The sequence below is a fragment of the Lithobates pipiens genome, unplaced genomic scaffold (genome assembly GCF_037356315.1).
Source record: "Lithobates pipiens isolate NorthernLeopardFrog02 unplaced genomic scaffold, aLitPip1_a1.2 Scaffold_8, whole genome shotgun sequence".
Taxonomy (NCBI): domain Eukaryota; kingdom Metazoa; phylum Chordata; class Amphibia; order Anura; family Ranidae; genus Lithobates; species Lithobates pipiens.
In genome coordinates this window covers 295788497-295808936 of record NW_027507903.1, presented here as the reverse complement: position 1 = coordinate 295808936, position 20440 = coordinate 295788497, and the positions used below count along the sequence as shown (strand labels likewise).

General features: G+C 44.9%; 1 protein-coding gene across 4 annotated transcripts in view; it reads right to left on the bottom strand.

Annotated features, from left to right (window-relative positions):
• Positions 1-17463, bottom strand: part of NSD1 (nuclear receptor binding SET domain protein 1) — a 108044-nt gene extending 90581 nt beyond the window's left edge. For 3 of the 4 annotated variants that reach the window (XM_077472502.1, XM_077472503.1, XM_077472501.1), the window contains exons 1-2: positions 17228-17463; positions 15526-16451 (exon numbers count right to left, since the gene is read on the bottom strand). In XM_077472502.1, the coding sequence (XP_077328628.1) occupies positions 15526-16434 (909 nt within the window). In that variant the 5' untranslated portion in view covers positions 16435-16451; positions 17228-17463. The remainder of the gene's footprint in view (positions 1-15525; positions 16452-17227) is intronic. The other variant, XM_077472500.1, reaches the window with a different exon arrangement.
• Between the last annotated feature and the right edge of the window lie 2977 nt (positions 17464-20440).

Here is a 20440-nt window from a genome sequence, read left to right as displayed (position 1 = left end):
ATTTCTGCAAATGGAGTTAGAGATTTAGTCAGGATCAATGGTTTTCTCAATGCTGATAAATACAAGGTAGATAACCATCCATCATGCCATATCATCATGGAACCAGGTGATTGGCTCCAAATGTATTCTGTAGCAGGACCACAGCCCAGCCCCACCCCCCCCCCCCCAAAAAAGAAAAAGAAGGACTTGGGGCAGCCTGCAGCCACAGAAGATCTGTGGTTAGTTCCTAAAGATGTCTGGAAGAATCTACCGGACGAGTTCCTTCAAAAAGTGGGCAAGTGTACCAAATATTGATTTGATTTTGATTTCTTGTCTGCTCATTTACCTTACAATAATGGAGAATATTTTGTCCAAGCCTGTAATTTGAGCCATAGATCAAGAGATTGTTGGGTATCATCTTGTCAGGTCAAGACAGACAAATCACAGTAAGGTTGCCTGAATCTTGGTAGCCTCTAGGAGAGAAGTGAAGTGAAGACTGCTTACTGTAGTAATGCCAAACTGAAGGAAAAAGTGTTAACTAACTACCATGAAAACACTCAGGTTATTGGAAGTGATCAAGAATACTACAGCTAGGGCTAGTGGCCTTTTCTAGTTCAGAATCTCAGGGAAGAGCTGAAAGGGGTTAAGATTCCTGATGCACCTTATATAAAAAGAAACGGACAGGGCTGGGTAGTTTCTGGAGAGTGCAGAAATTGCAGTAATCAAGAGGCTACTCCAGGTATAGAAAGTAGCAAAATGGATGCATTTTTTTGGTCATAAAAAGATACACAAACCCCTAAAGCTTAATTATCCTCCCATATAAAAGAACTTTGCAACTGGCTCGTTATGAAAAAAACATTTCCCTGGAATAGAGTATGGCGTTCCGCGACCGTCTTTGCAGACCAAAAGGAGATGAAAAAAAAACAAAAAAAAAAAAAAAACGGGGAGGTAGAAATTTAACGCTACATAAAAATTCTCTGTTCTTACTGAAAATCCAAGTTAGGGGTGCCTGTGTCATAAGAGAACAGATGCCATTTACCCCAAACATTTAGAGAGATGAAGGGACTTCTGAGACAGGAAGGCATTGTAAAAAGACTTGTCAAGTCTCATCATTCTAGACTTGTGTCTAAAAGGATGGGCGAATCTAGATCTACGTGTTGCAACCCAAATGCAAACACTAAGGCCTCTGCCCTATGAGCGGGGTAGAGGTTTTTGAGAACAAGACACTTGGGAGCATCCTCTGTGTAGTAATACTGCTTTTTTTCATGCGACCTCTCCAATAATGTTGTCCAAAAGGGTCACGAAAAAACAGCCCCTCGCAAACAGTAAGCGTATGAGGAGTCTTGTATGCAGTTTTAACTGGCCAGGCTTTTTAGGACATAAATTCTACATTTGGGGATGAAAATCAAAACCATTGTGGAAAATTTGATGACCACTTATAAAACTAACACAGTGAAGTAAAAGAAGGTAACCACTGAACGTTGTCCAATAAAACTGGATTGCATTGGCTGCACATGTTCCAGGTCCAGGCCGGTGTAGTCTGACAAAAAGGCAGTCTAAAAAAAGCTCTCAAGAGCATGTGAAACTTCCTATGCATAAATTCCTTAAAAAGGCAAGGATACCTTCTGGTGAAAAAGCGAGATGTCTACCCAAATATAAGAGGTTTGGATCCACTTTCAGTACTGACCACTGTAAACCATTTCAGTAGGATGGAATTGTGTGATATTTGGAGAAGAGAAAATCTTTCCTGGATTGGACCAATCTTCTTTGGACGGTTCCTTTTGCTTGTGAACAGAGCAACACAGATTTAGAGACTTTGCATATCTCTCCAAATATGCATATATTTCAAAAATTCCCCAAAAAGGACTGGACAAGACAGGAAGGGGTCAAAAGCAATACCACCAACTCTCAAATAGAGTTAAAAAGATCAAGATTGGTAGGCGGATTGTGTGAGGGTATAGTAGCCTGTGCATCTGGGCCTGGGAGAAATATCTTCCAATAGCCTGACTAAAAGGCAACTTTCTCTGTTAGGTTGTAAAGTAATACGATTAAATATTCGGTCATCCACTAAAGCCTAAGCGCTAAATGGTTAGGTTTTAGCACCAAGTTAAAAAAAAAAAGTTTACACAGATGTGAAACACATTTCAGACATGTTGTTAGTTATGACAGTAATGGTCAGAATACAGGGCAAACGTGTCTACACAGCTGGCCCTTGTAAAACAGGGGAACACAAACTTTGAGAGGTAGAGATCTACCTGAACAACATGAAGAATCAAAGATCACCAGGGTCCAAAGACTTTTTTTTTCCCAAAAAATAACTAACTAGCAAGATCTAACTAAACAGTAAGGAAAACTTAAAGAGGAAGTAAATGCAACATTTTTATTTTTAAAACACACCCTGTAAGGCAAAGGCATAATGAGCTAGTATGCATAGCATACTAGCTCATTATGAATAACTTACCTGAGAACTAAGCGGTCCTCCGTCTTCCTCTTCGCCACTGCCATGTATCCCGGAGCGACTTCCCGGGTAGCGTGGCTCCAGCGCTGCGATTCGCCGGAGCCGTGATGATGTCACTCCCGCGCATGGGAGCCGACACTCGCGGCATATCACCGCGATCTGCCCAGTGCGCCGCTCTCTACGGTGGCTGTCTTCGGGTAAATATCTCCTAAACCGTGTAGGTTTAGGAGATATTTCTTGGACCTACAGGTAAGCCTTAATCTAGGCTTACCTGTAGGTCAAAGTTGGTTGTAAGGGTTTACAACCACTTTAAAAATATAATAAAACAAAAAGGATAGAGAGATATAGAATATATATACCGTATATACTCGAGTATAAGCCGAGATTTTCAGCCTCTTTTTTGAGGCTGAAAGTGCCCCCCTCGGCTTATACTCGAGTCATCGCCGTCTGCCTACCTGATCAGCATGTCGTGCAGACAGACGGCGGCCATTCTACTATTCAAAAGCCACGCCTCCCTGTCTGTGATAGGCGGAACACTTCATTTCCCAGCAGTCAGTGTTCCGCCTATCACGGACATCCGCTCATTCTCATACTACGGACGAGGATGAGAGGATGTCTGTGATAGGCGGAACACTGACTGCTGGGAAATGGAGTGTTCCGCCTATCACAGACAGGGAGGCGCGGCTTTTGAACAGAGGAATGGCCGCCGTCTGTCAGACGAGGAGAGCATGGCACACAGAGGCTGCAGATTGGCACAGGTAGGCAGGGATGGACGGGACACAGCGACGGACGGGACACAGCGACGTCTCACCCTCGGCTTATACACGAGTCAATAAGTTTCCCAGTTTTTTTTGTGGTAAATTGGGGGCCTCAGCTTATATTCGGGTCGACCTATACTCGAGTATATATATATATATATATATATATATATATATATATATATATATATATATATATATATATACATACACTCGAGTATATATATATATATATATATATATATATATATATATATATATATATATATATATATATACACACACACTTTGCCTACCTTAAAAGTGGTCAGTGTCAGGGGAGCAGTAGGTGGTCTGTGGACAGTATCAGTAAAGCAGTGGACATTTTAGATTTTTTACACTTTGTTTTTTTAGCAGACCCCAGATGTTTCACTTTTGGAGACAGATAAAAGGAGATAGAGGACTGTACCAGCTCTGCATAGTCCCTGTGTTCATTCACAAACATAAGTTTACTATGCTTCGGTTACGAATGAAATCGCTGTGTTCATTCTGAAAAGGAAGGGGCCACTAAAATACACTTAAATGCCCCCTATCGCTCTATTCTGAAATGATCCCTTACAGCAGCTGGGGGGCAGCTGCAATGTGATGGGGGACCAGGGAGACACACAGATGGGCTTGGGCAGCAGAAGGAATAGGTAACAGAACTTGAGGGCCAGTATTTACTGGAATCAATATTTTCCCCCATCAGCAGTTTAAAAGCCAGATGGGGAGGAGGAGAAACCAGCTTTCAGCTGCTGCATAAGTACCCCAGGTTCCAAGTGTTGGCAAGGAAGAGACTCAATCTTCATGTCATGTGCCTGTTATCGACAGGTTGCCAACCACCACTGTAAAGTGTCCATGCTTCACAGTGGGCACACCCCCTAAGGAGCTGACTGAAGTTGAAAGATTCCAAAAAAAAAAAAAAAGTTATGAGAGAATTATTTGCAAGGAAGGGGAGGTCCATCATCTATGGACACTTGCAAGAAACTTGACAGGACAAACGGAGTGAGGGAGGGTTATAGGGGAGGCACCCCAAGGGGTGTGTCCTCAAGAGCTTTGCCAGTGTCCAGGTATCTAACACAGAGTCTATGAATACAATGTCTGTCCTGTTCAATTAAGATTTCAATTAACTTTGGTCAGACGAGCGAGTTGGAAAATTGTGGGCCTAAAGTGCTTGTTCACTCCAGATACGTTGGGGTCCTGTAATATTAAGGAGGTCATGCACACTAAATGGCTATTGCATTTTGTATGGGGCAAGAACAATTTCATAATTAATGAGACTACAGTCGGTATCATAAGAGATAGGAATATTTATAGAGATGTTGATCCTGCTGAGAATTTTTTTTTTTTTTTTAAATGACCTGTGAAAATTGAACCATGCCTTGTGCCTTACAAGCAATGTAGATAATGGAGCAGCACATTTTGTAAATGGATGTCTGTTTGTGGTTCTGAAGAAGCCTTTTTTCAACCAGGGTGCCTTCAGGTTTCATCAGGGGTGCCTTAGTAAAATGCCTAAAAATTGCCCCTTAACTGCATACAAGCCAGCAGGTGGATCAAGCCTGGCTTTTGGTTGCACAAAGACACAGGATTTCATTGTGCGCCATTACAATCTCCTAGTCGCTGGCATCATAACAACCAACAATATCATTGGTTGACAAGGACGACATCGGGTGTCTGCACAGCATCTTTGGCTGCCACTTCTCTGCCCACCTTTAAGCTTTTCTTAACCCAAGCACAATTTAACCCCATAGCACCGGCCTACACAAATTTGCATTCACTGCTTTCAGGGGTTATACTGGTGTGATGCCTGCAGCTTCAGGCCTCACCCTGCTACGGGTTTTTTATTTATTGTTTTTTTAAGAGCAGGGTGGTCAGTTCTTTAGGGATAACAACAGATTTGGCTAAAAGCCACTTGGCTGTTTTCCCAAAGGGATGGGAGGGGATGTTCTGCCCTCAATCCAGCTGCTTTTCTCAGGCTTCCCGTGCCCCCAGGAGACCCGAGCAACAATCCAGGATTTCTGACCACTAGAGGGAGAGACTGGAACGAAGCCGGAAACTGCTTTGATTGAGTCTCCTATGTGTAAACATGGAAGAGACGTCACTTCCAGTTTACTCGGTTGCCAATGGCGCGGTTTAAAAAATTAAATAAAAAATAAAAAAACACAGTATTCAGAATTGACGTTTTTTGGCGATCTGAATACTTTGAAGTGCAAAGGAGGGATTTGGGGTCATATGCAAACTGTGTTCAAATCACACATGCGAGGCATCGCCGCGATCGTTAGAGCGAGAGCAATAATTCTAATTTAATTTAATTCTAAGACCGCCTCACGCCGATCGATATACATTGGCAGCAGGGCTCATACAGGCAGAATCACGTACCAGTACGTTGCCCTTTAAGGGGCGGCCAGCGGACATGCACCCGCAACAAGCTCCAAGTCGGGTCCCATGGACTCGATCGCCGCGGGGATACCCGCAATCGCCTCACGTTCTGTCTAGTAACAGTGTCACTGATCTCTGCTCCCTGTGAACGGGAGCAGAGATCAGTGACATGTCACACATAGCCACCCCCCCAGTTAGAAACACTCCCCAGGGCACACTTAACCCATACACTGCCCCCTAGTGGTTAACCCCTTTACTGCCAGTGTCATTTACACAGGAATCAGTGCATTTGTACAGCACTGATTGCTATATAAATGACAATGGTCCCAAAAATGCGTCAAAAATGTCTGATGTGTCTGCCATGTCGCAGTCACGATAAAAATCGCTGATCGCCGCCATTACTAGTAAAAAAATAAAATTTATAAAATAAATAAAAATGCCATAAAACTATCCCCTATTTTGTAAACGCTATAAAACTTTTGCGCAAACCAATGAATAAACACTTTACGATTTTTTTTTTACCAAAAACCTGTAGAAGAATACGTATCGGCCTAAACTGAGGGAAAAAAAATGTTTTTATATATTTTTGGGGCATATTTATTATAGCATGCAATTGTCAGTTAAAGCAACACAGTGCCGAATCGCAAAAAGTGCTCTGGTCGGGAAGGGGTTAAATTCTTCCAGGGCTGAAGTGGTTAAAGCGCGCATATGGAGATTTTTAGGTACCGTAGTTTGTCTCCATTTCACAAGTGTGCGGAATTTGAAAGCATGAGGTTAGGGATCTATTTACTCAGCGTGACACAAAAAAATAAAAATAAAAAAAAAAATAAAAAAACTGTGCTAACTTTACTTTTTGTTTTTTTTAATATTCATGAAAGTGTCTTTTTTTACCAAAAAATTGCGTTTGAAAGATTGCCATTTTATTCTCTAGGGCACTGATGGCGAACCTTGGCACCCCAGATGTTTTGGAGCTACATTTCCCATGATGCTCATGCTCTTTTCCCATGATGCTTAACTACACTGCAAAGTGCATGAGCATCACGGGAAAAGTAGTTCCAAAACATCTGGGGTGTCAAGGTTCGCCATCACTGCTCTAGGGTCTCTGCTAAAAAATTATATATAATGTTTGGGGGTTCCAAATAATTTTCTAGCACAAAAGCTGGATTTTAACTTGCAAGCAACAAAATGTCAGCAATAGGCTTAGGCATGAAAGGGGTAAAAAGTAGAATGATAGGCAAAATTACTCCCCCCCCCCCCCCCCCCATTTTGGATAGAGCAGGGTTATAACCTGTCTTTTTTTTTTTTTTTTCACCCTGTCCCGTAGCCAAAAAAGGGAGAAGAAATCCCTGCAAATTAAGGGAATCTCACATCCCCATTGGAAGATTTCTCCTTCACTACTTTTCTGGGGACAACCCAAAATTTGGAATTTTCTTCTACTTTCAATGATAAAACAGGACAAATAGAGAGGGTGAAGCTCTTTAACGGGGGCACAGATAGCAGCAAAAACTGACAGAGGTTCCAATCCCTCTCCACTATCTAAAACTTTTGCCTTTAGTTATTACATAAATTCTTAAAAGTGGTTGCTGCATTCATCTTTTTAGTCCCCTCCCCCCAAAATTGGTTTTCACCTGGTGCTCTGGCCAGTAACACCTCCTGTATTAGAGTGCTCCCACTCTGGATGAAGAACCGGGGCACAACAGAAAGCAGCATTGTCAGTCTGGGAGTAAGCGTTGGAGTGTTAGATGAAGATTTCGATACACTAAAACTGAAGTCGGCTCACACTTCATAAGCCAATTACAGAAAAGAAAAAAAAATCCTTTTGGGATAATAAAAGCTGGAAACATTTTTCTAAGTCGCTCCGATTACAATGGTTCCATTGCACTGAATAGAGTGTGACTTGTCAGGAGGCTAAGTGGCCTGACAGGTTGCCCCTGTGTGAACAGAGCGGTAATCATCCCTGTAAGAGGGATTTCACACTGACCTAGTGTCGGCGGTAAAACGCTGCTTTTTACCGCTGGATTTGCAGCGCATTTCGGCCGCTAGCGGGGTGCTTTTACCCCCCGCTAGTGGCCGAGAAAGGGTTAAAACCACCCGCAATAGCGGCGTTTTGCCGGCTGTATTGCAGCGCTGCCCCATTGATTTCAAAGGGGAGCAGCGGTGGAGGAGCGGTAAACACACCGCTCCAAAGAAGCTGCTGGCAGGACTTTTCCTGACGTCCTGCCAGCGCACCGCTCCGGTGTGAAAGCCCGCGGGCTTTCACACTGGAGACAACAGGAGCAGCAGTTTGAGGGCGGATTGCAAGCACTATTTCTAACGCTATAGCGCCTGCAAATCGCCCTCAGTATTAAAGGGGTCTAACTGCTACTTCTCCATGGACAACTGAAAACAGCAGAAAGGAAGCCTAAAAAAGGAAAACCAACACAGTCGTCCCATTTAAGTATCAGTAAACTGCAATATATGGGTTTAATGCCGTTTTAAATTTTAAATGCATAATATAAAAAAATCTAGCATCTGCCTGACAGTAAAGTAAAATCTGTGTGAAATACTGCCAATATCTTCCACCTGTGTGGAAATCAATGCAATCATGAAAAATGCTCACACAGACTCATGATGGCCATACACCGATTGAAATTCAGATGTGTTGAGTGGGGAACGGATGAATGTGTCAGCGTATGTTCAACCCTCTTTAGAAGTCGATCATTTGATCTACAATGATCAAAGAGACCGGCTGGAGAGTGTTTCGATCATCGTCTGCAGCCACTGATTGGTATATTCTGACAGCTGCAGGTCCTGCTGTCAGAATATAACGCCCCGGGGGAGGGGGGAATCTGTTAGTCTTTTCATTCAGCTTGCTGGCTAAACAAATGTAAAAAATATATAAAAAAAATAAATAACTGTCTATGGCCAGTTCAACATTAATTTGAGGAACAAGCAGGCACGGAACATACTGAAGTCGATAAAAGAAACATACTGCTGAACAACATTTTCCTACCCAACAACCCTATGAATGAGCACAGGGAACATCTTCCAGATTGGAACATCTCTGAACTATAAACTTCCCAGCACACTAGACACCAAATACCAGCACATGCATAATATGAAAGTATAATGCCTGTCTTAAGTCAATGCACTAATGTTTACGCCTCAGCGCTTCACCTGCAATAAGATTTTGCATGTGGGCTACGTGAAAGAGACCGCTGTATTACCCGCCAAATACATTAATGTTAAGACAAGGTCACTACCACTCCAGCTGCTAGAGACCGCACTCTACAGCAGCCACGGTTCATTGAGTGGTGATTGCTTGACCTCCCATTTGATGGAACCTGCATATCTCCAGGACCAATGCCACTTAGCAAAGCAGTATACCAATGATCTTTTTAGCTGCCTGTGACATTCTGACTACCAATGTAAGGTCCCCTTCACATGGGGCAGACTCTGCCAGGAGTCCACCTGCTCAATGGTGGAATCTGTCCGCTGATCCTCGCTGAGCGGAAGGCCGACTTGTCCGCTTCTGTTCCGTTATTGCAGAGTGGACACAGACACAGCCCGCGTCCCTCTATGGACAAAGAGATTTAAACAGACCACCTGGCCATTTACACCTGACGGCCATCCGATTTGACCACTAGACAAACTGGCGGCCCTCAAGCTGCTGCAAAAACTACAAGTCCCATCATGCCTCTGCCTGCGGGAGTCATGCTTGTAACCTAAACTGCTACTAAACAAAGCCTGAAAATTGTTGCAGATACTGCATCCAATGAATGATGGGATAAAAAAACTGCACAGTTACATGGACATAGTGAACATGCAAATATGGCTGTGTGGGGACTGGACACTTAAAGTGGGGTACCCCCTTAAAAAAAAAAATTTAAAGTCAGCAGCTACAAATACTGCAGCTGCTGGCTTTTAATAATCGGACACTTACCTGCCCCAGGGTCCAGCGATGCGGGGGAACGAAGCCCCCCCTCGTTCCCCGCTCCGCTCGCGGCGCCGTCATGCATACTGTGGGCACCCGGCTGTGGGTTCACAGCCGGGCACCCACTGCGCATGCGCGAGCGGCGCAGGGCGCCGTGATACGCCGTACAGTCACCTGGGACACATGACAGGTCCCAGGTGAATGTGCAGCGCGAGGGGAAGTGATGTCACCAGCCCGGGCAATGAAGAAGGCAGACTACGAGGGACCCCCTAGCAACCGGTATTTAGAGGTGAATAAAAAAAAATTTTTTTGCCAATTATTTTTTTTGGATTTTTTCAAAGAATTTTAAGTAGTTTTATTTTTTTGGTGGCAACACCACTTTAAGCATGCACACGGTATGATATACTAGGAACCAGAGGGACATAAGGTTCAAGTGAACCCCATTGCAATGGGAACCTATACTGTACCCTAGACAATATGGCTGAGCAGCTTTGAAAATTACATTAAAACCTCATGAACACTGTAGCTCAAAAGAGCGGCTTGTTAAATAATTAGCTCCCCCACCTGTAAACTCCCCTCCATGTTAACCTATGTGTCCATGCTTCAGGAGTTTAGTGGCATGGGAGTTTACAGACAGAAAGGAGAGGACCTTTTGAGCATAGAAAAACATTCAAATGCGCCTTATTGCATGTTAGCATGCAATAACGCTAGCCGTATTGCCACATGAAAGCATTCTAATGGCCAGAATTCTGCCCAATAGAATACATTTAGGGCCAGTTCACACCAGATGCAATTCCATGCAGTTCTGTTTTTTCTGCACCAATACAGTCAGTTCTGGTCAGTTTCTGCACTGGAAACTGACCAGAAACTGCCTGCATGGCATCAACTAGAGCCAATGGAATACATGGAAACCACTGTGCATGCATTTTTAGTGCAGAAAGAAAGTGCACGGAACTGCATCTGGTGTGAACTGGCCCTGATGTCAGACTCATGCATTACACTCTTTTTAGCACTTTTTTGAGGCTGTAATCTCCAGTAGGAGAAAAAAAAAAATGTTTCTAAGCTTACAGATGTGCACGAGGCCTGAATGGCATACTGGATGCATTCCAATTGGACAAATTTGGGCTAGAAAAAAAAAAAAAAAAAAAAAAAAAAAAAAGTACAGGCCCATTTGAAATCTGACCTGCCAAAGAGTGACATGGTTCTAGAACTTGAACAAAGCATATAGTATTTTAGCCATCTAAAGTGCGCATTTTCCACTACCATTCTGTGCCCCAAGGGAATGGAGGGGAGGGAGGGGGGTCCCCCATTGCTTAAAATGGCAGCTAAAAATCCTTGCAAATAGAGTGCAATGCAGATTCACTGCTTGGCATACAGCACACACTATACAGTCAGTTCTCACCAAGTATAGTATTATCCAAGGTCTTTGCATTAAAGAGGACGTAAACTTTTTTTTTTTTTTTGAAAAGTGTTTTCCCCTTCCCTGCAAAGTAAAGGCATAATGCATCGCATACTAGCACACTATGAGCACTTGCAAACGAAGCCAGTGCCGGCCCCGCTGTAAGCCGCATCCTTCTTCCCCTGGTCTTTTCTCCAGGGCCACACATTTCGGCTGTTACTGTCCAGAGCCACCAGTTACGGCATTCGTGCCTGAAGAAATGGCACGGGCAGCCGTTCCTTCAGCGCTCATGCACCGATGATATCATCGGTGCCGTATACAAGATCTCCTAAATGGTGCACATTTAGGAGATATTTACAGTACCTATAGGCAAGCCTAGAATAAGGCTTACCTATAAGAACAAATACTGCATGGAGGTTTACAACCTCTTTTAGGCTCCATGCACACTGGGTGTTAAAATAACGCTATAAAAATGGCAGTAGCTTTCCAGTGAGTCTAATGTTTTTTGCAATAGAGCTTATTAGCATTTCTTCACGTTACAGTTTTACAATGGACCAAAAACGTTAAACGCTGGTGAGCCACATTTGAACGTTTATCAGCTTTTGGCATTTATTGTGGTCAGAACAAAATGTCCGTTTATGAGCATGGAACCTAACAGATATACAGATGTTCTTAGAGTTTCAGCGCATTTGTGAGATAATCCAATTTTACATCACAACCCAAGTATCAAAAAAATGTGACGCACCCGGGATTTGCAAAAAAAAATAAGGATATGACAACTGAATAGGCTTTTTAAATAAATCTGATAATAAGGCAAATGCTGTGAATCCCATCTTTCAGCAGAGAAACATTAGCAAAGTTTGATGAGCACAGCAGCTCTCTGTGAAGGTCAGGCTGCATATAGCCTAAAGCAGGGGTCTTCAAACTTTTCAAACAAAGGGCCAGTTTATGGGCTTTCAGCCTTTAGGGGGGCCGGATTATGGCCAGCGGGAGTAGAAATATTGCTGGCATCAGTGGGAGTAAATAGCCTCACATTTGGTATTAGGGCACAGAATATTGCTTGATCGTTGGTATCATAAGGAGAAATAGTGCCCCATTATTGGTGCCCCACTGTTGGTGTTAGTTCGCACATTAGTGTCTCGTCAGTGGGAGGAATAGTGCCCCAAGGGCTGAATAAAGGCAAAGGGCTGCATTCAGCCCCCAGGAAGCAGTTTGGAGACCACTGGCCTAAAGTGATTGTAAGGTCATGTTTTTTAGTTGACATAAATAGGTTTTTACTGCCCTCCTCTGTGCAATGGTATTGCATAGAGTGTTCTGAACCTCCTTTTCTGCAGCCCTTTGCCATGATCTTGGCTCCTCCTCTTCTGTGTCTGCCCCCCATAGCAAGCAGCTTGCTATGGAGGCAGGCAAGTGGGCTCGCTTCCAAGCCAGGCTATGTATGCCCATTGACAAACTGGCTTGGCCCTGCCCCCTGCTCATTAGGTTTGATTGACAACAGCAGGAGCCAATGGCTCTGCCTATTAACAAAGCCTATGAAACCAGGAGGGAAGAGAAGCCGGGCACAGTACTGGATGAATAAAGTACTTAGGTAAGTTAGGGAAGGGGAGGTGGAACAGGCAGTATAAGGTTTTTTCACCTTAATGCAGAAAATTCTTCAAAGAGCTCCATTCTCTCTCCCCCCAAAAAATTAAGTCAGCAGCTACAAATACTGTAGCTGACTTTTAATATAAGGACACTTACCTGTCCAAGGATCCAGCATTTTCCTAAACCCAAACCAATTTGTCAAATCGGCTTTGGATGCCAGCATCTTGAAGAGAAAAAAAGTATTGAAGCCATGTGGCTTCACAGGCGGCTTCTCACTGAGCATACACAAGCTGCACTGCGCTTTGTGAATGGCCCCACAGTCTTCTGGGACCTGTGATGTGTCCCAGAAGACTGATGGGGGGCAAACCACAGATTGCCGTTGTGATCTGGCTGGAAGTGGGAGCAACCGGGTACCTGTCAAAACCAGGCACACCCCCCCTCCTTAAAGTAAAAGCGGTGTATTGGCGTTTAGAACCACCCTACACAGAGTGGATAGACAAAACACCCAATGTAGCTACTGTATTTGAATAGCCAGCTTGTGTGTTTGTCAGAATACCCAATAAATGCATAAAACTAGATGCAGCCGCTGTTTGGCAGATAACGAAAGGAGCACATTTCAGCCAATTCATCAGGCACCGGTCAAAATTTGCACAGCGTATGGTCTGTACAATCTAGTCACACACACAGTAAAGCGGACTACTTTCAACTTCACTCTGAACTATCAAGTGCAATAGCTTCAACTAAGTTACTGTACATGAAAGAAGCCCAGCTGTCATTCCTATTCAGAGAGGGCAAAGAAAACAGCAATGCTTTGCCCAAGTTCCCAGTGCAATTTAGTTTCTTTGAAAAACTGATCTGCTAAATAAAAAATAAATTAATTTTTAAATCTCCCCTTCTAAAAAAAAAAAAGTTAAAGGCAAAGCTCTACCTTATATAAAAATCTATAGTTTTGGGTTTGTTCACAAGAGGAACACTGAGAGCCATTACTCAACACAAGGACAAGGCAAACAGTCTTATTCCCTACCCTATTGTCCCAAAAATTTGATGCATTGGTGTATTTTGAGAAAAACAATAAAATAAAAAATAAACAGTACATGTTAAAATGTATGCCAGTGGTGTGAATGAGCCTTAAATAAAAAAAATATATATATATCCGGTTATATTTACAGTTTCTACAAATGCAGTCGATCTAGTAAGAGCCAGGGGCCATTGTTTTTGCAAAAAAAAAAAAAAAAAAAAGACTGGCACACCGACTTCCCACCTCCTGAGGATTGACCCAACCCCTTATTAAATCAAGCCGAGGAAACCACATTCTAGAGCGCATCTACCATGGTCACATGACCAATTACAACAACATAAACAAACCTTGACACCTTTTAGTCAGGTTTCCATGGATGGAAAAAAAAAAAAAAACATCAGGCCAAACATTTTGCTTTGCACCAGAGGGCAGACGGAGGCATAGACACTATATTGTCAAAAGCATTGGGACACCTGCCTGTACACACACATGAACTTTAATGACATCCAAGTCTTAGTCCTTAAGGTTCAATATTGAGTTGGCCCACCCTTTGCAGCTATAACAGCTTCAACTCTTCTGGGAAGGCTATCCACAAGGTATAGGAGTGTGTCTATGGGAATGTTTGACCATTCTTCCAGAAGCGCATTTGTAAGGTCAGGCACAGATGTTGGATGAGAAGGCCTGGCTCGCAGTCTCCACTCTAATTCATCACAAAGGTGTTCTATCGGGTTGAGGTCAGGACAATTCAAGTTGCTCCATCCCAAACATCGCTCATCAATGTTTTTATGGACCTTTCTCTGTGCACTGGTCCAAATCATTTGGTAGACGGGGATAATGGTGCAGGGTTGTTTTTTCAGGGGTTGGTCTTGGACCCTTAGTTCCAGTGAAGTGAACTCTTGAAGTGTCAGAATACCAAGACATTTTGGACAATTTCATGCTCCCAACTTTGTGGGAACAGTTTGGGGATTGCCCCTTCCCGTTCCAGCATGACTGTGCACCAGTGCACAAAGCAAGGTCCATAAAAGACATGGATGAGCGAGTTTGGGGAGGAGGAACTTGACTTGCCAGCACAGTGTCTTGACCTCCACCCAATAGGATACCTTTGTGATGAAAGAGTGGAGACTGCGAGCCAGGCATCCTTGTCCAACATCAGTGCCTGACCTCACAAACACTTCTGGAAGAATGGTCAAACATTCCCATAGACACACTCCTAAACCTTGTGGACAGCCTTCCTAGAAGAGTTGATGCTGTTATAGCTGCAAAGGGTGGGCCAACTCAATATTGAACTCTACGGACTAAGGCTGGGATACCATTAAAGAGGAAGTAAAGGCAAAAAAAAAAAAAATTTTTTTTTTAAAACACACCCTGTAAGGCAAAGGCATAATGAGTTAGTATGCATAGCATACTAGCTCATTATGAATAACTTACCTGAGAACGAAGCCCCCGAAGTGGTCCTCTGTCTTCCTTTTCGCCGCTGCCATGTATCCCAGAGTGACTTCCGGGTCTCGTGGCTCCGGCGCTGTGATTCGCCAGAGCCGCGATGACGTCACTCCCACGCATGCGCATAGGAGGAGATACTCGCGGCATATCGCCGCGATCTGCAGCCTGCCCAGTGCGCCTGCGCGCCGCTGTCTACGGTGAATGTGCCGTAGACAGCGGTGGCTGTCTTTGGGTAAATATCTCCTAAACCGTATAGGTTTAGGAGATATTTCTTGGACCTACAGGTAAGCCTTAATCTAGGCTTACCTGTAGGTCAAAAGTTGGTTGTAAGGGTTTACAACCACTGTAAAAATGATGTGCTTGTAAATGCAGGCATCCCAATACTTTTGACAATATAGTGTTGCTTCAAGACGATTTTTAATGGTCCATTGCATCTAAATTCTAATTTAACTTAGTGCCTAAATAAATACTGCTTAGATTTTTTTTTTTTTTGTAACTGTGCGCCTTTCTTCCCAAAAGAATTGCAAAAAGCACCCCCCACACCAACCAAAAAAAATAAAAAAAATAAAGCTTGCTTACAACTTGTAATTCCGAAGAGTTTGGAGAAAGTTCATGACTGGTATCAAAATCTTCTAGTTCATCTTCGAAAGACAAGGTCTCCTCATCTGGGCTCATAATTGTTAGTGGCCCTGGCCCACTTAGCCTATCATCCACATGTGATGGCGTACTTTGTTCCATTCCGCCATCTAGAAGACTATCTGAAATTGTACTGGAGTGGGTTCCATTTGATATTTCAGGATCTTGGATCATTGCCAAGAAAGAGCTTTTTCTCTGAAGCGCTTTATTTTCCATTTGATTTTCGCCATTGCTTGCCCAATCTAGCTGAACCAAATCCTCCAAATCCGTTCCAAAGTCTGGAGGTGTGTTTATTTTTGTAGGTACCCCAATATTATCCAAAGCCTGGGGCGATTGTCGGTAAACTGGCAAATGCATGCCAAAGCCTGATTCAGCCAGTCCATAATTTAGATTTTCCACATTATATTCAGGTTCCACGTGACAAAACGTATTAAATGGGTGCATTCCATTTTTTAAAGGCTTACAGGTTTTAATAGGAATGTCTGGGGTATAGTGGCGCGGGGGATCGGGTCCCGTGGGATGAATCGGCGGCTCGCCTTGATTATAAAAGTAAGCCTGCGGACTTGGCTCCGACACACGTCTGTCAACGTTATGCGATCCGTTCACGCCATCCATATTCATCATGGAGGCGATGTCTTGGAGCCGTTGCAGCGGATTGTAATGGGAAGCGGATTCCTGACCATAACCTGGCAGGTTAGTCTGCAGCGGCTGATTGCGCGGCACCGGGCACCCGTTCACCGGCTCTAACATGCTTCGATCCGCCACGTACCGCTTGCGCTGGCCATTTGGATCCAAGGTGTTAAAATAGGCCGGGCCGCTGCCAAGCCTGTCTAGATCACAGGCTTCATCCATCCTGTGCAGGCACTGACCTGAAGACAACAAAGATCACATTAGTGGGAGAATGGAAAACAATGTAACCACTACTAAGAATCACTATCTTTTTTTTTTTTCCTTTAAAACTCCATTAGATACAAGAAACAATTTGAGAAGCCAAGATTTCTAAGTCATCGAGCCAGATGGAATGGTCAGCAATCATTGAATGATGTCCTCTGGGCAAAATGGCAGCCAGCAGCAGCAGAGGCCTACACTAGCAGGCTAATGTGTCTGTACCGGTGTGCTCACACTTCCAGTCCCTCCCCGGCCTTGGAGTGAATGCTGAAAAAGAAAGAGGGGGGGGGGGGGGGGGGGGCACGATCTATGGGGCAGATCAATTTAAAAAAAAAAATATGTAAAAAGCACCCAGATCCCCCCCCCATCATACCATGTGAACACAGGTCAGGATATGAAATACATAAACATTGAATGAGATCCATCCCAGCACCACACAGGGTTAAGTCATGCTAAGCCCCGTGTACCGGCTTTGTCCCCCCCGATTGCACAGCCCCGGCCATAGCCTGTCGGATGTAAACATGCACATACAGCCCGGGTCCCCACTGCATGCAATCAGCCAATGCAAAAAGCGCCAAGCGATCAGCAGAGCCGGGAGATCGCAGCCGAGGAACGTGGAGGTCAGCATGCAAAAGAGATCTGCTTAGAACAACTGACTTTGGTGACCAATAATAGATCCGATCACCGGCTTCCCTCCCCCCCCCCCCCCCCCCCCGCTAACGGTGGAGATATAAAGCGGCTCCTACCCCGGCCTTACCGTGCGCCTGCCCCTCATCACACACAGCGCTAGGCCCGGAGCCCGCGGCGGTCTGCACTGCCTCCCCCCCCGACCGCACAGCACACAGGAGGGGAGAGCTGCTGTGCCTCCACAGACCACAGGAGGCGTGCGAAGCCTGCGTGGGGGAGGGGAGGATGCAGTCAGGAGGCTGCTGGGGTACTTTGTGGAGGTGGGGGACGTGCACACTGCAATCCCGGGGTTAGTATGGAAGGGCATTGGGGGAGGGGTGAGTGTGCACAGCAGGAGAGGGGAGGGCAATACTGAGCATCTACTTATAGGGTCAGGGCAGCAGGAGAGCTTACTTGTCCCCTCTATACCCCCTTTGCTGGACTATGAGTGATTGGCAGCACAAATAATACCAGCCGGCCAGTCACCTGCTTGCTGGAGAGTCACACTAAACACAAAGAGCAGTGCAGAAGATCACAGCCAATCAAAGTTCACTTCCGCTTGATTTATGCAGGTTGCTATGGGCTACTGTTCTTCCCGAGGGCAGTGTAGAAGCACGCAGCGACTGACAGAATTCACTTCCGGTTCATTCGGGTTGCTATGGGCTACTGCTCTCTCTCCTATGAAGTTTGGAAAGTCACACAATACAAGGAGCAGTGCAGATCACAGCAACCAATGACAACAGACTTCCGGTTCATTCAGGTTGCTATGGGCTACTGCTCTCCAAGAAAGCTTGGAGAGTCACACACAATAAAAAGAGCGGTGAAGAAGATCACAGCAACCAATGACATTAGACTTCCAGATCATTCAAGTTACTATGGGCTACTGCTCTCCTAGGAAGTTTGGAAAGTCACACACAATACAAGGAGCAGTGCAGATCACTGCAACCAATGACAATAGACTTCCGGTTCATTCAGGTTGCTATGGGCTACTGCTCTTCTAGGAAGTTTGGAGAGTCACACACAATACAAAGAGCAGTGCAGAAGATCACAGCAACCAATGACAATTGACTTCCCATTCGCCCAGGTTGCTATGGGCTACTGCTCTCACAAAAGGCAGTTTAGAAGATCAAAGCAACCAATGACAATAGACACCACGTTCAGTCAAGTTGCATTGGGTTACTGCTCATAGAGGGCAGTGCAGAAGACCACAGCAACCAATGACAATTGACTTCCAGATCATTCAGGTTGCTATGGGCTACTGCTCTCCTAGGAAGCTTGGAAAGTCACACAATACAAAGAGCAGTGCAGATCACAGCAACCAATGACAATTGACTTCCCATTCACCCAGGTTGCTATAGGCTTCTGCTCTCACAAAGGGCAGTACAGAATCTCCCAGCAACCAATGAGTTGGCTTCAGGTTCAGTCAAGTTGCATTGGGTTACTGCCCATAGAGGGCAGTGCAGAAGATCACAGCAACCAATCACAATTGACTTCTAGATCAATCAGGTTGCTATGGGTTAGTGCCTTCCTAGGAAGCTTGGAAAGTCACACACAATACAAAGAGCAGTGCAGAAGATCACAGCGACCAATAACAATACACTTCCGGATCATTCAGGTTGCTATGGGCTACTGCTCTCTAAAAGCACAGCATAGAAGATCACAGAAACCAGTGACAGTTGGCTTCAGGTTCAGTCAAGTTGCATTGGGTTACTGCTCATAGAGGGCAGTGCAGAAGATCACAGCGACCAATAACAATTGACTTCCAGATCAATCAGGCTGCTATGGGCTCCTGCCTTCCTAGAAAGCTTGGAAAGGCACACACAATACAAAGAGCAGCGCAGAAGATCACAGCAACCAATAACAATACACTTCCGGATCATTCAGGTTGCTATGGGCTACTGCTCTCACAAAGGGCAGTATAGAAGATCACAGCAACCGGTGACAGTTGGATTCAGGTTCAGTCAAGTTGTATTGGGTTACTGCTCATAGAGGGCAGTGCAAACTTTTACAGCAACCAATGACAATTGAATACCAATTATCAGGTTGCTATGGGTAACTGCTCAGAGGGCAGTGCCGAAGCACACAATGACAAATGACTTCCTGTTCAGTTAGGTTCCTATGGCTTACTGTTCACAGAGGGCAGAAGCACACAGCAAACAAATTACTTCCGGTCCAGTCAGGTTGCCACGGGTTACTGCTCACAAAGCACAGTGCAGAAGCTCACAGCAACCAATGACAAATGACTTCCAATTGTCAGATTGCAATGGGTAACTACACTCCGCTACGCCATATTTAAAAATACTGCTGCCATTAGGAAGCACGCCCCACAGAAAGGGAATGTAGATGTTACACGAATTCCCTCAGACACTGACACATGCGGGCAGTAAGCTGCCATCTTTGATTACAGTGACTCGAGTGGTTGTCACACATACAGACAACCAATGTTGGGCCATTTGTGTGAGCTGACATACATGAGCAGTAGTAGGTGCAGAGAGAGCACACAGGAGGACTAGTGTGGGGGTGGATAGACTCCATTCACCCCCGCTGGGGTCTCACACAGGCTTACTAAGGCCCGGTGCCCTCATTAAACATGGTGGACACACAACATGGCTGGTGCCTGCAGCACACGGGCCCTACCTACAACGTTCTGCTAGAATGCCTGAAGGGAAAATCAAAGCAGACACTTGAGGTTCGGGCAGTGAACAGGAGGCTCAGTCACTGTGTGCCCGGTCCTCCTCACGTCATAACACTGCCCCTGTCACTCACAGCCCTGCCCCCACTGTCTCCATCTTGTCAGCCTCCTCCTCCATGTCCTGGAAGGAGGACACTACCTAGGGGGAGGGGAAGGGGGGACACAACACGACCCCCCGCTAAACCCGGGGCGGCCACTTGTCTACTGAAATTTACTCAGTGTGTGAAACCCCGTCCTCTATAAACGTCTGGGCTGTCATGACAGGCCGTGAACCAGAGCAGAGATAATATCAAAATGGCGGCCCGGGCGCGGCCTGTCCTCTCTTTATTACTTATTCTTTATAAAATGAACGAGTCATGCGAATGCGACAAAGCCTTCCCCGTTATATGTGTGAGGAGAGGTCTCCTTCAGTGTGAACATGACTGCCTTTATACATAGCTCACAATGGGCCATAAGTGTGGGAAGACGTGTGAGGAGACGTGATACTTGTAGAGGACATTAAACGAGGGAGAATGGCTCAGTCAGCACAGGGACTCCTCGAACTGACAATTAGGGAACCCGCTCCAAGTTCTCCGCACATGTGTCTGTGTGCTGCTCTCACTTCTAGCAATA